The sequence below is a fragment of the Myotis yumanensis genome, unplaced genomic scaffold (assembly GCF_028538775.1).
Source record: "Myotis yumanensis isolate MYYU_CA2020_CCGP unplaced genomic scaffold, mMyoYum1.0.hap1 SCAF_10, whole genome shotgun sequence".
NCBI lineage: Eukaryota > Metazoa > Chordata > Mammalia > Chiroptera > Vespertilionidae > Myotis > Myotis yumanensis.
In genome coordinates, this window is record NW_027223761.1 from 33,958,222 (window position 1) to 33,975,806 (window position 17,585).

Consider the following 17,585-nt stretch of genomic DNA (forward strand, 5'->3'; position numbering starts at 1 on the left):
ATACAACTGTCTGGGATGATGGAAATGTTCTGTATTCTGTGCTGTCCAATACCATAGCCACATATACATTTAAAATGTGACTTATGCCCAAATGGACACATGCAGCCACAATCCCCACAAGTTTTTACAGCCAGAAGTTATGGGGACCTCTCTCCCTGGTACTGGAACTCTGTTTTGGGAGGCTTGATGTGGAGCTATGACCACTCACTCCTCAAGTGGGGTGGGGGGGAGCTTCACAACCAAGATATCCCTCCTGATTATTATCCACCACACATGTGTTCTGTGTCTCCGCCCCTCCTACCAGTCTCAATGAGGCTTCTTCTTAAATTCCTTAGTTATATGATTTCCAGTCAGCTAGATTTCAGAATGATGGTTGTTCTGTAATTTTAGTTCAGTTGTAATTTTGATGTGTTCATGGGAGGATTGGGTACCACATTTACCTATGCCACCATCTTGACTAGAAGTCCTTTACTTTTATTGTTGTACTGGAGGCCCGGTACATGACATATGTGCACTGGTAGGGTCCTTAGGCCTGGCCAGTGATCAGAGCCGAACAGGGCCTTTGGGCTTCCCAGGGCCTTCCTTCACCAGTTGCTAGCTGGTGCCTTTCTTCATTCCGTGCCACCCCCTGGTGGTCAGCACATGTCATAGTGAGCGATCTAACTCCCATCATTGGTGTCGAACTCCCAAGAGACACTTTGCATATTAGCCTTTTATATAGAGAGATACACAAAAGCATCTATAAATCATAAATGTAAATTTTCAAAAAAATATATAAAATGAACGCCATTACTAACTACTCAGATTATGAAACAGAATATTGCCAGTATCTTAGAAATTCCTTGTTAGCCCTTCCTCAATCACATCCATCTTCCTCCTGGTATCCTTTTTATCTTCATCATTATTCTCATCTCCTTTCTCTTTTCTTTTCTTTTCTTTCCTTTTCCTTTTCCTTTCCTTTCCTTTCCTTTTCTTTCCTATCCTTTCCTTTCCATTTCTTTTCTTTCCATTTCTTTTCTTTTCCAGTTTCACTCCACTACTTCTCACATGTCATGTTTTACAACATGTTTATCAACCTGGTTCATATCTGCAGACACATTGCAGTCTGTCTCTAACACTTCTGAAATTAAGTGATATTTGCCTACCATAGAGGACTCCCCAGAGCAGGACTAACAGATCTCTCTCATTCAGGTACTATTCAAGCTTGGACTGGCTCTTTACATGGTGTAAGTCACACCTTGGCAATGGTTAGGAGAAAAAGGGATACCATGAAGCCTAGATAGGACCAGAGCTAAGAGAACTAATCCAATTCTGGGACTTTAATTGGGGGATAAGCTGCTTAAATGAATCCTAGGTACACCAAGGGCATTCAAAAGGGCCTTGACGGAATAGATGGAGACCAGGTGTTGGCATATTTGAAATCAGATAGGTGGCAGCATTATGCCTCCATTAGGTTTTGGAGCAGGTCTTCAATCATCAGGTGGGGGACACAAGAATCCAGACCTGAGCAAAGCAGCTGCAAAGGGCGAGGAAAATTAAAGTCAAGAGGACTGGAGTTCAAAGAAGGGAGATCTGTTAGTTTCTAGGGGGAAACTGAGGTAGTAAGAATAAAAATGACTCTGGAGTCATAAAGACCTTTGTTGAATTCCATTTTCTTTACTTTCCAAAGCTCAGTGTCCTCATGTGAAAATGGGGCTTATGATTGTATTTATTGAAAGGATTGCTATGAAAACTCAGTGGAATAATATATGTAAAGTCTACATATAGTTAGTGCTTATCAAATGTTTTATTATTGCAAAGTAAATGCATGAATAAAATGTAAGTTACATAAAGGTTTAAATTATTTCACTTTTGAAGCCCTTAAAACTCATTGTATACTAAGAGCACTTTCTCAAAGTATTTTTAACACTTCTAAGAAAAGCACTATATCTATTATTTTAAAAGATGACCAGAACTGATGTGGATTAGTTGAAAATGGCTTGTAAAGTAAGAATAACATAATATGATTCATTTTAATCCTCATAATAACTGTATCAATAATATGGTTATAAACATATACTTATTTTCAGTTTTTATTTTCAATGATGATGTTTTACTTAAAATGATGACTTCACCATAAATCATTGAAGTCAGTCCTTTTTAATAATACAAATTCATTAACCCAGTCAGAATTCAGAATTGCAATTTAATATTTGTTAGAAATCTTTGCATAATTCTTTTTCCCAGCCCCATACTGTGTTCCTGTTAATATATAATGATCTAAATCTTAAGAAGAATGGGCACCACCCAATTGGGTTGTCTGTTGTTCTGTCCTATACTTGTGATCCAGAGAATTGGGAGTGATGTCATCTGTAACAACATAAAAGCTTCTCTTGCTGAGAGGAAGACCTACATATAAAAGTTACCCTTAAGCGTCTACAATCCAATTCATCAGCTTTCAAGTTTATTCAACTTTAAGAGAGCACCAGCTTCTAATATACCTGAAAGATATTATCCTACGACATTGTGTGGTGAGTATTCTTCACTTTCTCTTTCAAATCTTATATAAGATATTTGTTATAATGTAGGTATTATTTAATGTGTATCATTTCCTACAAATAGTATGCTGTTTGTTCAGGTTAAAATGTGAAAGGAGGGTTTGATTTATGTTTCATATAAAATGCCACAACACAAAATAAATTTATTTTACTAAAATACTCTGAAATCATTTATTTTAGTGATGGCAGTGTTTTGAGGGGCCTTGCTTTTTCTAAATTTATCTGAAATGACACACAAAAAATTATAATTTGGCATCATATGCTTTAATAGTATCTTACTGAAATTTTCAAATAAAACACACTAATGAGGAATAAATCATTCTGATTTAAATAACCAATATACATTTATGAAATTGAGTTAGTAGTCCATTTTTTTCTGCAGAATACCCTGATCAAACTGTTTTATGACTCACGGAGAACTCAAGTTGTATACTAGAGCTGGAGAAACTGTTTTACTGCTGAATATTTATTCCCTTTAATAAAGCTTTTTGCACTTTCTATCCTGAAAACTGTACATGAATTGTAAGGGTATTTTACACCTGATTTTTGAGCTTTTGCATGACATTCTTGTAAGAAGCTTGTTTCTAATAAGAATAGGAAACAAAGCAGAGATGTCTGAAGTCACTCGGTGAATGTGATAGAGCTAAGATTAGACACCAATGCTCCCGTCTTCTAGCTACAGTGCCTTTAAAAAAATATAACATAAACCAAAATTGAAGTATATGTATTTATTGCTCCACCAATAGCTTTATATTGCACAGGGAAGCTTTATATCCCACAGTGAAAATAAATGTAGTAGATCATATTTCTTATACTACTTTTTTTTTTCAAACTGCATCCAGCTTTATTAAAGGTACTTTTCATAAACAATCATTGTATTTCAGACAGGATATGGGCAGACAATCATTAACAACATACAACTTTCAAACTCCCTTCTTCAATGAACTACCAAAATCAGAAAGCCACCACAAAACCCAGTGAAGTCTTCATCTGATGCTCTGAATAGGGAAAGTTAGAGTGAGGGTTGCCATTTCACATTGAGCATGTTGAGTAACAACTTTTTCACAAGCCGACCCTGACTTTCAGGAAAGGAAATGAAAATGGCAGAGAACATCGATCTGTAGATCCACAATCTAAAAAGGAACTGCTGCTCTTTAGAGGGAGGCCATCTCAGTGGTGACACTGGAAAGCTCAGATTGCCCAACCGACTGGAAATCAACATTTTTGGGTCAGGTCCCAACAGGTCTCTGGGCTTAAGAGAGCCAAAGTCTATGCTAAATTGGAGAGGGAGAAAAGGACAGAAAAACAAATTTTAGTTTCCCACACGACAAGGTGTTTGTGCCAAGACGGCTAATGTGTGTCAACATCAAAAGATCCTCCTCCCAGGAACCAAGAGGAAGTTTCTCAAAACTAGAAGGGAAAGGTATTTCCCCCCATGTCAGTCCAGCTTTGGAGACATTCTAGTAGTACTATATGTCCTTCCCCCAAAATAACAATGAAGTGTTCTGTGTGCTAACAACATAGCTTAAAAAAGAAAAGTAAAACAAAATTCTGCATTTTTATAAAACTTGATAAAAAATAGTATTTCAAACTGTACAGTCACCAGAAATACACAGCTATCAAAAATGCACACACTTCACTTGGCACCTCCAGCATCTTCAGCTTTCTGTGCCTGGCCTGCTTTGGCATCTCCATTTTCTGCAGGGCTATTCCCATCTTTGCTACATCCGCTTTCCCTTTTCCCTTTCTGTACCTTCTCTCTCTTCTTTGCAGGGGCCTTTTTCGGCTTGGGCTCTGGCTTTGGAGGAGCAGGTTTAGCTGATAATCTGGTCGATCTTCTCGGTGGTATGTCCTTCACCTTGGCTTTATCTCCTTTAGCATCCCCTTCTGCCTTTCTCTTGGGCATGATGGTGATGGTGATGGTGGTGGGATGTCAGAGCAGGACATGGGGGATGCAGCAGCGCAGTGTCTTTGCGGGGTCCGGGGGTCGATCTCTCCTTCTCATACTGCTCTGATTCTTATACCACTTTTAAATGATGCTACCACTTCAAAATAAATAAATAAAGTCATTTCCCTTTAAAATATGAGTGCATAGTGATTCTCTATGTGTATGTTAAAACAGAGAACATCAAGCATTAAGAAAAAGCACTTCTGTAACCATAGGCTTTGCAATTACTGAAGTGCTGATTAAGATAAGACTAGACTAGTCTATTTTGAGATGCAAAGCTTCATGAACAAAAGAGGAAAGTGCTAAAAATTATACTCAGACAAGATAGTTTTAAAAGAACCTGATAAAAAAAAACAAAAACAACAACAAGCATTTTATATGAATCAAAGCTCTAAATTCTTATAATTAATTAGGTGATTTTTAAATACTTTGACACATTTTTAAATGGTAGAAGTATGCATTAATTTAGTAAAAATATCTCTAAATCAGGGAGTATTAATTTGGTATTTGTGGTTATTTATGCAGTGCCTGAAATTACGTTGACTTGTGAAAAATAAATTTTCTAAGTAAACAGTGTTAATAATTTATCTAAGTAAGAGAATTAGTCATTTTCCAAGCAAATTATAAGCACTTAGTCATAAGCAACATAAAATGTAGGTGGAAATTCCAAAAAGTATGCATTTTCATTCCTGTGGCTTAAAATTCATATATTAAAACTTGCACAAGAACTCTCAAGATCAACCGAAGGACTTGTATGCATGCATATGTGTTGGGAGCCATTATAAATCACATATACATCTCCAGTTTACAGCATAATAGGTTTATGGCTCCTCCAAGCCAACTCCCGTTTGGCCTGGAGTTAAAAGATAACATAGCCTCACCCTAAGCACACAGCTGCTACATCTCTGCTGATAAGCGCATAGCTGCGACATTCCAGAGCCTGCTACATCCCTAGTGATAGGCTACGCCCATGGACCCCCTTGCCCACCCCTCTCCTCTAGAACAACATAAATTCTACCCGCTGTAAAAATAAAATTGAGGCTTGATCAGAACTTTGTCTTGCCTCCACTTCTTCGCGTCTCCTATCCTCTCATTCCTTTGCAGGATTTGGCGCGGTGTACCCACGATGCCTGCCCTGCAGGTCAGGGCACATATGAGCATAACCAATGGACATAAGACACTGGGGGGTAGGGGAAGCCGGGGTATTGTCAAGGGCGGGGAAAAAAAGGACACATATGTAATACCCTTTGTAATACTTTAAACAATAAAAAATAAATAAATAAATAAAAAGAAAAAAAGAACTCTCAAAAAGATCCCTAAAAAGTAAAACTAATTTACCTAGAAAGTAAAATTAACCTGTCTAATTTCTAAGTCAAATTATGTGTATATAAAATACATACTAATGTATCTGTAATGGCTCAGTGGATAGAGTGTGGGCCTGCGGACTGAAGAGTCCTGGGTTTGATTGCAGTTAAGGGCACAGCATGGGTTGCGGGCTCAACCCCCAGTAGGAGGCATGCAGGAGGCAACCAATCAATGATTCTCTCTCATCTTTTATGTTTCTATCTCTCTCTTCCTCTTCCTTCCTTTCCGAAATGAATAAAAATATATATATATTTTTAAAGAGGCTGATTCCAAAAGTCCTCCATGAAAACCAATGCAATTAGTTGCTGTACCACTCTGTGTACAGTTGTATAGTTATAAATGTAAACTGCTAAATTTAATTATATAGTTTGGAATAGTAAAAACATTTTTTAAATACCTGCATTTTGCTTTTCCTCTTTAGTGAAGATGATGTCTGCAAAAGTAATGATTGTTAAAGTAATGATCATCATGTTTGCAATTTGTGTTTTTGCAAAATCAGATGGGAAACCCATGAAGTAAGTACCGTTTCTTGTTCTGCATGGCTAGGACTTGGGGATTGGACTTTTAGGGCTGGCTTTATGATGGGAAGAGGAGGGCTGATGGAGTGGCTTCTCTGTTTCTGTTCCTTACAGAAGGAAAACTGTGGGTGAAATAGAGCTTCTGTATAAGCTGCGTAAACATCTGCAAAAGTTGGAAAAGCAGGAGTGGCTACGGAAGTTGCTGCAGGAAGTGATCCTCGGAGAGTCTACAGTTCGTAAGGATGTTTCCAGGAGGTCCCTAAGAAAAGAAGATAATGTCCTGGTTGAGAGCCATCAAAAAAGCCTTGCAGAAGCAGACAAAGCTGATGCGGACGTATTAACTAAGGCTAAATCCCAGTGAAAACACATCTATCAGAGCACTGCTCCAGACAGCCTAGGGCAACAATATTACATGCAGCTAATGGTTCCACCATCTATTATGATGACCAAGTACCAATATTTCTAATATTACCAAACTTTACATGTAATCCATTGCTAACCATGATAGCTATAATTTAATTGATTATTTTGATTTTATTTTTATTCAAGAGTCTTTTACTTATCCTATTTCTGTGCCAGCCTGGCTAATTATTCTTTTTAAAGTATGTTATTGCATAATTTATAAAAGAATAAAATTGCACTCTTTAACCTCTCTCTCATCTTCCAATGCAAAATAAAAAATTAATGATCATGATTCTAAAAAGGTGACGTTAAGTAATTTTCAATTGTTATAAGAATATCGTTTTGATTATAAGTAATACCAACATATTTAAATGGATCATGACTAGGAAGAACAACATAAAATGGTTTTATTGAAAAATAATGGACATACATCACTATATAAGTTAAAGGTGTACAACATGATGGTTTGATTTACATACACTGAGTGGCCAGATTATTATGACCACCCCATCAGTACTTCATTGACACTTCCAAAAATAATGAATATTGAAAACTTCCTAAGCAAATACTCTCAAGGTTTTATTATTATTACAAGAGGCCTAGTGCATGAAATTCATGCATGGGAGGGGGGTCCCTCAGCCCAGCCTGCACCGTCTCCAATCTGGGACTGTTGGCTCCTAACTGCTCACTTGCCTGTCTGCCTGCCTGATCACCCCTAACCCTTCTGCCTGCCTGCCAGATGCCCCAAACTGCTCCCCTGCCTGCCTGCCTGATCACCCCTAACTGCTCCCTTGCCTGCCTGATCACCCCTTACTGCTCCCCTGACAGCCTGATCACCCCTAACTGCTTCCCTGCCAGCCTGATTGCCCCTAACCGCCTCTGCCTTGGCCCCTGCCACTGTGGCTTTGTCTGGAAGAAGTCTGGTCTAATTAGCATATTACCCTTTTATTAGTATAGATTATTTGCATAACTAATTCACTTCATTGTACTGATGGGGTGGTCATAATAATCTGGCCGGTCATAATAATCTGGCCACTCAGTGTAAATTATGAAATGATTATATGTTGAACATCATCCTTTTAGTAATATTATCAAAGTACCAGGTCCCCAAATCTTAGTAGCAAGATACTATTGTCCTCTTCATTTCAGGAAAGATAATGAAATAGTCAGAAAAGGAGAAAGTGATCTCAAACTTGAATGCAAAAGCATTTGCCTATGCCCAATCCTACTGATCATATTTCTAGTCTGAACCCCAAATTCCATGGACTAGAGTTTTTGTATGTTTTAGAATATAACTTCATTTATTTGTCCTTTGACACATATCTATTTAGGGTCCATTACTTGCCGTGTACTATATTAAGCATTGGACATACACCAGTAAGTAAAATAGACACAGTTCTTGTCTTCATGGGGCCAATAATTTAGTATGGAAGACAGACATTAATTCATTATTCACTTTGATAAGTGCTCTAAAAGAAAAGCACAAGATACTTCAGAACTGTAAAATACACAGCCCTGATCTACTTAGATCAATACTGTCCAATACAACTGTCTGTGATGATGGAAATGTTCTGTATTCTGTGCTGTCCAATACCATAGCCACATATGCAGTTAAAATGTGGCTTGTGCCCAGATGGTCTCAAGCAGCCAAAATCCCCAGTAGTTTTTACAGCCAGAAGATATGGGGACTTCTCTCCCTGGTACTGGAATTGTGTTTTGGGAGGCTTGATGTGGGGCTATGACCACTCACTCCTCAAGGAGCGGGGGGGGGGGGGGGGGGGGGGGGGGGGAGGGCTTCACAAACAAGATATCCCTCCTGATTATTACCCACCACACATGTGTTCTGTGTCTCCGCTCCTCCTATTAGTCTCGATGAGGGTTCTTCTTAAATTCCTTAGTTATAGGACTTCCAGTCAGCTAGATTTCAGGTAGTTCTGAATGAAGGTTCTTCTGTAATTTTAATTTAGTTGTAATTTTGATGTGTTTATGGGAGAATTGGTATACCACATTTACCTATGCCACCATCTCTACTAGAAGTCCTTTACTTTTATTATTGTATATACATAAGCATGTATAAAACATCCTATCTAATAATAGAGAAACATGGTAATTAGCCGTACCTCCGCTACCCTTCCCATTGGCTAATCAGGGAGATATGCAAATTAACTGCCAACCAAGATGGCGGCCGGAAGCCAGGCAGCTTGAAGCTAACAGGAGGCTTGCTTGCTTCAGTGATGGAGGAAGCCAACGTTTCCCCCCTGCGGCTGCCGGCCTCTGAGCTTGCAGTTTAAGAAACATTGTTACAAATATAGAAGCTAAACAAAACCCCAGAAACCTGCTTTTAGCCAGCCGGGATTTCAGAGCTGGAGTTGAAACAGTGTTTTGATTCTAGAACCCAAACAAACCAGATACCTGCTTTCAGCAGCCGAAGCCTCAGAGCTGGAGCCAAGCCTGAGAGCTAAAGCTGGCCCAGAATTTAAAAAAAAGAAAAAAAGGACAGGTTGGGAGCTTCAGTCACCCACCAACCTGAAAACGGCCCTCAGCCCCTCACCCAGGCTGGCCAGGCACCCCAGTGGGGACCCCCACCCTGATCCAGGACACCCTTCAGGGCAAACCAGCCGGCCCCCACCCGTGCACCAGGCCTCTATCCTATATAGTAAAAGGATAATATGCCTCCCAGCACTGGGATCAGCGGAGCAGCAAGGCCTCCCAGCACCGGGATCAGCGTGACAGGGGGCAGTGCCCAAACCCCCTGATCGCCCTGCGGCTCTGTGTGTGACAGGGGGTGGGGCCAAACCTCCCTATCTGCCCTGCTCTGTTCGTGACAGGGGAAGGTGCCCCAACCCCCTGATCAGCCCTGCTCTGTGCCTGATAGGGAGGAGCTCCCCAACCCCTTGATCGACCCTGCTCTGTGCGTGACAGGGTATGGAACCCCAAACCCCCTGATGGGCCCTGCTCTGTGAGTGACAGGGGGCAGCGCCCCAACCCCCTGATCGGCCCTGCTCTGTGCATGACAGGGAGTGGCGCCGCAACCTCCCCATCGACCCTGCCCTGAGTGTGACAGTTGCAGCACCCCAACCCCTTGAGCGGCCCTGCTCTGTGTGTGACAGTGGGCGGTGCCCCAACTCCCCTATTGGCCCTACTCTGTGCATGACACGGGGGAGCTCCCCAACCCCCTGATCGACCCTGCTCTGTGCGTGACAGGGTACGGAGCCCCAACCCCCCTGATGGGCCCTGCTCTGTGAGTGACAGGGTGCAGCGCCCCAACCCCCTGATCAGGCCTGCTCTGTGTGTGACAGGGGGTGGCACCACAGCCTCCCCATCGACCCCGCCTTGAGTGTGACAGAGGGCGGTGCCCCAACCCCCCAATTGTCTCTACCCTGAGCGTGACTAAGGGTGGCATCGCAACCTCCCAATCCGCCCTGCTCTGTGCATGACAGGGGGCGGCGCCCCAACTTCCCAATCGGCCCTGCTCTGAGCCTGACCAGGGGCTGCACCTAGGGATTGTGCCTGCCCTCTGCCACCCGGGAGCAGGCCTAAGCCAGCAGGTCGTTATCTCCCGAGGGGTCCCAGACTGCAAGAGGGCACAGACCGGGCTGAGGGACTCCCCCCCTCCCCTGAGTGCACAAATTTTTGTGTATCGGGCCTCTAGTAAATGTATATTTTCAAGAAAAAATACAAAATGAACACCTTTACTCACTGCTCAGATTATGAAACAGAATATTGCCAGTAGCTTAGAAATTCTTTGTTAGCCCTTCCTCAATCACATCCCTCTTCTTCCTGGCCTCATTTTTATATTCATCATTATCCTATTTTTTTCCTTTCCTTTTCTTTTTTTTCCCTTTCTTTTCTTTTTTTCCTTTCTTTTTTAAATCCGCTCCCAAGGATATTTTTAAAGAGATTAAGACAGAGAGACAGAGAGAAAGAAAGAGATATGAAAGAGAAACATTTATCAGTTGCCTCCCCTACACACCCAGCTAAGGTTTTCTTGCTTCTCTTGCTTATCTTTATAAAATGTCAAGATCCCTTAATTAGATGAATAGTCTAAAATCATTTTTTTGTTTTGTTAATACTCCCCTGAGGATATTTTTTCCATTGCTTTTTCTGAGAGGATAGAAGGGAGGGAGAGAGGGAGAGAGAGAAACATTGATGTGAGAGAGGACACATCAACTGGTTGCCTCCTGCACACACCCCAATTGGGGGACAGGGAGCAAACCCCAGAACCTAAGTATGTGCCCCTGACCGGGAACTGAGTCTGAGATCTTTCCATGCAGAGGCTAATGCTTAACCACTGAACCACACTGGCCAGGGCTCTAATATAATTTTTTAAATGTATACTTTTGTATAGCATGGACTCTATCTTTCTAGCTCATGATATCTATTTTCTCACCACCCACTATAGCTAATCCCTGCTCCATATTTTTAGGTTTTTGTTAGTGTTTAACATAAAGGTACTCATTTCCGAATTAGTTAGTGTGAACAAATTGCTGTGACAAATGTATAGCCACCTAAATTAAATAGAAGTTGGTTTCTTGTTCACATAACAGTACTGGAATGTTACATTACTGGGCTGGTTAAGAGGTCAAAAGGGTGGCTAGGGACTCAGTTTCTATCATTATAACCCCTGGATTGTCTCCATTCCAGTTAGTTGGAATTAAAAATTTAGAAATGTCGCGGGAGAAGTTTTTATCAGCTAGGCCTGGGAAAGGTGACACCATTTCTTCATATTTCATCTATACTAATAATAGCTTAGGGACCTCACAACCTAAATGACCAGACAGATGACCAGTCACCAGGAAGTGTATGGAGCACCTCTTGGTTCTTCCCCTGAGGCCCACAGGCTTCTATCACAGCAAGGCTGGCAGCAGGTGGGTGGGTGGGGCGGCGGGGGGTGAGGGGGTAGGTGAGGTAGGCACAGCAAGGTCGTTAGCCTCCAGCCCGGGGCTGCTGGGGAGGCCCAGAGAAAGAGAGAGGTGGGGCCTGATCTGCAGCTGCTACGGAAGTTGTGGATCAGGCCCAGAGATAGGCTGGGAGGGAGAGATAGCTGTCAGCAGGGCCATTCTGGATTTTCCAGAAGAGCCAGTGGCTGCCTAGGAGGCAGAGCTTTTGATGCTGACTGGCATAGAAACTGACCAATCAGAACCTAATCTGGGTCAACTGCGAGGGCAATTAGGCCATCAGGGGAGGGTAGTTGGGGGCCAGATCAGGACTGCAGGGGGTTAAGGGCAATCAGGCCGGCAGGGGAGGGCAGTTGGGAGCAACCGGGCTGGGAAGAGAGGGCAGTTGGGGGTGAAATCAGGCCGGCAGGGGAGGGCAGTTGGGTGCAAGATCAGGCCAGCAGGGAGGGTAGGTGGAGGCGAGATCATGCTGGCAGGGGAGGGCAGTTAGGGGCGATCAGGCCGGCAGGGGAGAGCAGTTGGTAGCAATCAGGTTGGCAGGGGAGCAGTTAGCAGTGATCAGGCAGGCAGGCAGTGGTGTTTAGGGGCAATCAGGTAGGCAGACAGAGGCAGTTAGGGGTGACCAGGCAGGCAGGCAGAGAGGTTAGGGGCAATCAGGCAGGTAGGCAGAGGCAGTTAAGGGTGACCAGGCTGGCAGGCAGGTGAGTGGTTAGGAGCCAGCGGTCCCAGATTGCGAGAGGAATGTCCAACTGCCAGTTTAGGCCTGATGCCATAGTCAGACATCCTCCAAGGGGTCCCCGATTAGAGAGGATGCAGGCTGGGCTGAGGGACCTCCCCCACCCCCCATCATGCACGAATTTCATGCATCGGGCCTCTAGTTGATTATAATATAGTCATACTTTATATTGTAATATTGTAATGGCCTGGGCAGCTGGAATGTAGTCTCTGGTTGGGTAGATATTTCCCTGTGACAACTCTATACTGTTTTTCATACATGGTATGCCAATTTACATTCCCACTAACAGTTTACAAAGGTTCCCATTTCTTCATATTTGCTACTCATTGTCTTTTTGATAATAGCTATTCTAACAGGTGTGAGGTGATAGCTCATTGTTGTTTTTTAAACTTTATTTATTTATTTACTTTGGTTAATCTTCACCTGATGATATATTTTTCCACTGATTTTTTTCTTTTTTTTTTTCCCATTGATTTTTAGAGAGGGTGGAAGTACTGTGAAACAATCGTGAGTTAGCATGTTATGAGGTGCAATGATACAGACAACCAAAGAAGCTTGTTTGCTCATTGCTTCTACATGGAACATTTTGTTTCTCTTAAATTGGAAATTCCACATTGACCTCTTTGGTACATGCATTGATATTGTGGAAGGAAGGCTTTCATTAAGGGTATGAACCTTAGCTCATTCAGTAAGCATTTACAAATTATTGTGCAGAACAGTTTGTGATGGTGCGAATCAATGGCATTACCTACTGGATATATAGCTGCTACCCATGCTTCCAAATTATAAAGGTTTGTTTTTTTTGTTTTTGTTTTTCTATTGAGCCCTCTTTTGTCCTCCAGTCACTCACATTCCTTCTAGTCACCTCCTTTTCTTTATAGTTGCATCATCCACGTGTGCATCCTTAAACATTACAGTTTAGATTTGCCTATTTTCCTTTTTAGTATAATAAGTTTAAAATGCGGAAGATTATATTCAGCATTTGTTGTAATTCACCCACCAGATTCTTCGTTTGTAATAACAGCATTCTTACACATAATGGTTAGCACTTACCCAGCATATCACACATTTTTTTTAGCCCATTTAACCATCATTAAATTTCTACAAGCTAAGACTATAGTTAGTCCTGCTTACTAGTTGGAGAAATTAAGGCTCCACATGGCTCAATGTCTTGTCAACACCACAAGGAAACCAGGTCTCAGGGCTCTTGTTACTGCACATGGGATTAGACTATTTTTAAGGGACCCACTCAGCACTCAAGTGCTAGGCAGATCCGAATGGGTTACAGGCACTTGTTAAAGGGCACACTATACTTGAGCATCCTCCATTCGCATCAAGCATAAGCATACACCGCACAAGGCGACAATCCAGACAGGATCGGGGTGGCTTGGACCACAGTGACAGCAGTGGGAGTGGGTGTATTTTGAAGGTAGAGCTAGCAAGGTTTTTGAATACCGGGAGGAATGGGGTTCCTAGGTTTTGAGAGCGGTTCGGCTGTAGCAGACTTTGTTTTGTTTCATTTTGGCAGAGAGAGGGCAGGGAGGTGGCAGCAAGAGTGCTGCTTCAGACACCCCAAGAGCCCCACTACACATCCCGGTGGAGAGATGGGATAAGGGGATGGACTTACAACAAAAGGTGTCAAGGTGATCATCCAGACAGACATGGGGGTGGCTTGGACCATGGTGCCCGCCGTGGGAGTGGGTGTACTTTGAAGGCAGAGCTAACAAGATTTGCCGAGGGATTGGAAACGATGTCAAGGATTAACTCAAAAGTACGCCTCAGTCTCAAACTCTCCCTTCAGCGACCTCCGATCCCCAAATTATAAAGGTTTGAAAGGTTAACTTTCCTTTTAAAGCAGACAACACTGGAACTTTATGTCTCTCTCTCTCTCTCTCTCTCTCTCTCTCCCTCTTTAAGGAAAGAGATGAACTACTAGTATAAGTCCCTCACAGCAAGATAAAATAATTTGACTGGATTCTGTCATACAACAAAGTCTCTGTATTTCATCTGAAAATTTCTTGCTGGTATAATTTTTCCAGAGTTTTCTGAAAAATTCCTAAAACTTGGATTAGCACTTGTGAATTATGCTAAGCGGAGCACTTGATTGGCCCACAGCAGGGTTAGAACTACTTTTTGTTTTTCTTATTAGGTGTTGGGTTTATTTGTAGGAAGAGTAGGGTGAGCCAAATGAAACTATAAATATAGGTAGTATTATGAAAAGAATGTGTCTAAAGCAGTGGTTCTCAACCTTCCTAATGCCGCGACCCTTTAATACAGTTCCTCATGTTGTGGTGACCCCAACCATAAAATTATTTTCGTTGCTACTTCATAACTGTAATTTTGCTACTGTTATGAATCGTAATATAAATATCTGATATGCAGGATGTATTTTCATTGTTACAACTTGAACATAATTAAAGCATAGTGATTAATCACAAAACAATATGTAATTATATATGTGTTTTCTGATGGTCTTAGGCGACCCCTGTGAAAGGGTCGTTGGACCCCCAAAGGGGTCACGACCCACAGGTTGAGAACCGCTGGTCTAAAGGGAGATTGGTGGAAACTATATAGTGGAATACCAGAGACTTTTTTAAAAAGAAAATGATGGTTTCTATTTTGATATAAGGAAATATTTCCTGTTTGACAGACCTCACTAACCCTAACTTGCACTATGGAATTACCTCCCTAGATCTTATCTTACAGACAAAATTCTGATTGTTAATCAAGATTGGTGACGTTTTGTTGCCTGAGGATTTTTTAAAAAATTTCTCCATGAGATTACCTGTCCTACAACATTCCTGCTTAGATTGCTCTTCTTTCTTAGAAATCTTCAAAGATAACTGACAATTTCCAGGTTCACAGAATGTTGGCAATAATAACAACCTGCTATAAGTGGGACAATAACCTGCTTTCCTTAGGTAAGGACTCTGATATCGAGGTGTCCTTAGAGGAGGACGAGAATGTTTACTCTCCTACGTTGCTCACGTTCAACTGTTCATCTCAGTATACATGTTGCTTTGGAAAACACTTTGGTTTTTCACACACGAGGGAGTCTGGGAGTTTTTTTCTTTTTCTTCCGAACTAAACAAAGATTCAAAGTTGTTTTTAAACCAAGTTCTTCCCGCAAAATCCGTTTTCAACCCGAACTAACTCCAACCAGGCTCTCTTCCTCTTTGCTAACTCAGCTTGCAAAACCCTTCCCACTCTTCTAAAAACTGGGTAACTCTTACTCATCCTTCCAGATTCCGCTCGAATGTCCCTCCCTGGTGGAGGCTTCCTCGACGTGGCAGGTAAGAGCCGGTTACTCCCTCCGTTCCCACAGCGAGCAACTCGGCACATGGGATTATCACCCGTATGGGATTATCACCTGTATGGGATTATCACCTGTATGGGATTATCTGCTTTCCGGAGGGTCACCGTCCCCCCCCCCCCCCCCACTCCCCCCCGGCCCTCGGGTGTGAGCTTCGAGGGAGGAGACCGTGTCTTTTTACTTTTTCCGTTTGAACAGTCCAGCGTTCAGCACATGGTGGGTAAAGCTGAGCGACTGCAACTATTACTCGGCGACTTTCTGCCCACAGGGAGCAATACCGCATCCAAGTTACCCGACCGACGGCCGACTGACGGTAGGAGTTCCCGCGGGCACCCCGGTTCCCGCCAACCCAGCGTTTAAAAACAAACAGCTGTGTGCACGTTCGGGAAGAGAGGGTGGCCCTCACCACGACCGCCTCAACAAACTCGGGATCCCAGAGGTATTTCTGGGCTGCTAACGAGGTCCGCTTTTCTCTCACGGCGATAGGAAGTCCAAGGAAAAGGCTTGGGCTTCACACTAAGGGAGAGCACGGGGACGTATAACGCTGATCGCAGCCACGCCTCCCCCTTGGCAGCACCAGCCCCCAGACTGAACACCCACCGGCGCTGCAGCTGCCTGAACTGTCGGAGCACTCGGCGCCCCGCCCACTCCTGGGCGGTGAGCAGCCATTCTCGCGAGAACGCAGCTCAGTCTCGCCTCTTTGAACTGCGGGTTCTCGCGAGAAGAGGATTCGGAGCCGGCCAGCAACCTGCCGGGCGGCTCTAGCAGCCGCGGCCGCCCGAGTGGCCGTCCCCACCGACACCTCCGGAGGGGTCCAGTTGAGGAGGAAGCGGAGGTGTCACTGGCCCGGGCTTCTGCCTAGGCCCTTCGTGGACGCTCACGGAGGACGACAGGTTCGGGGGTGACTGGGCGCCGCTGGGGAACTCGGTGGGGGCGGTGCCGGAGGCTGGGCTTGGCGGGGGCGCAGGAGGAAGGGGGAGGAGGGCGAATCTGGGCTTGAGGACTGGGCTGCTGTGGCTACCGGTGGTCTGGGCGGCGCCGACCCTGCCAGGGGACCGAGGGTGGTGTTCTGGGCTCCGGTCGCTGGCGCCCAATTTTTGAGAGGCCGGGTTGGGGCTTGGGTCCGGCGGTGCTGTTTGTGGGCTGGAAGCCCGGAGGCCTTTCCCCAGGGGTGACGGGCGGTACCCTCATCCCTCCCTCCCGGGGCTGAGGAACCCCGTGCCCCGCCCCCTTTCTGTCGTCCCCGGGCTGACGCCGCGATACCCAGAGGAGGGCGCATCACAATAGGGCATAAGGTGGCAAATAGTCTCCCTTTGGGCGAGGAGGAGTGAGACCCTAATGATGTGTTGCGTGGTTTTAGGCTGTAGTAGCATCACGTGTGGTAAAGCCTTTTTTTTTTTTCCTCCCAACACTTGCTCAGAAAAACTTCTCTTTTCCTTATTCAGGGGCAAGCGTCCTAACTCCCTGTATCTTCTGGAATGGGGTGTGGGGAGGTGAGACCTCACTTGGTAACTTGTCATGTGGGGGCAGTGTGACCACCCCTGGTCCTTCAGATTTCGTACTTGCCCCTGCTCCCCAGTATTTTGAGTCCGTGAGGAAAAGACGCCAATCCAGACATGCTAAAGATAGAGCCTCACCAGTTTGTCACTTGGTGTACGTAGCGTGCAAAAATTATTTAAATTGTGTATCCTGAAGCGTCCTTATGTTTTTTGGTTTAAATTTACAGCCAATGAAGCAGCATGGTATATTGATTTTATGTGGACAGTTGGGGATACCCCCCTCCCCCTCCGCCAACTACACAAATCTGATCAACACTTTTTAGAGAGGAGGTTAGGGAGACATTTTGAATGTTTGAATGAAATAGACGG

General features: G+C 43.7%; 2 protein-coding genes and 1 pseudogene across 5 annotated transcripts in view; 2 read left to right on the forward strand and 1 right to left on the reverse strand.

The window, feature by feature from the left end:
- Positions 1 to 3,956: 3,956 nt before the first annotated feature.
- LOC139018033 (non-histone chromosomal protein HMG-17 pseudogene) lies at positions 3,957 to 4,443 on the reverse strand (annotated as a pseudogene).
- Positions 4,444 to 6,276: 1,833 nt separating this feature from the next.
- Positions 6,277 to 6,729, forward strand: LOC139018035 (parathyroid hormone-like). The gene is made up of 2 exons (XM_070426671.1): positions 6,277 to 6,365; positions 6,483 to 6,729. The coding sequence occupies exons 1-2, from the start codon at positions 6,277 to 6,279 to the stop codon at positions 6,727 to 6,729; spliced, it is 336 nt and encodes a 111-aa protein (XP_070282772.1).
- Positions 6,730 to 16,451: 9,722 nt separating this feature from the next.
- The window catches only part of BTBD10 (BTB domain containing 10), a 60,580-nt gene continuing 59,446 nt past the window's right edge, over positions 16,452 to 17,585 (forward strand). For all 4 annotated transcript variants that reach the window (XM_070428289.1, XM_070428288.1, XM_070428290.1 and 1 more), the window contains exon 1: positions 16,452 to 16,610. The gene's annotated coding sequence lies outside the window, so the exon portion shown is untranslated. The remainder of the gene's footprint in view (positions 16,611 to 17,585) is intronic.

Coding starts and splice junctions, on each gene's coding strand:
- LOC139018035 (XM_070426671.1), top strand. CDS start 6,277: ATGATGTCTGCAAAAGTAATGATTGTTAAAGTAATGATCATCATGTTT. Junction 6,366..6,482: donor TCAGATGGGAAACCCATGAA/GTAAGTACCGTT, acceptor TGTTCCTTACAG/AAGGAAAACTGTGGGTGAAA.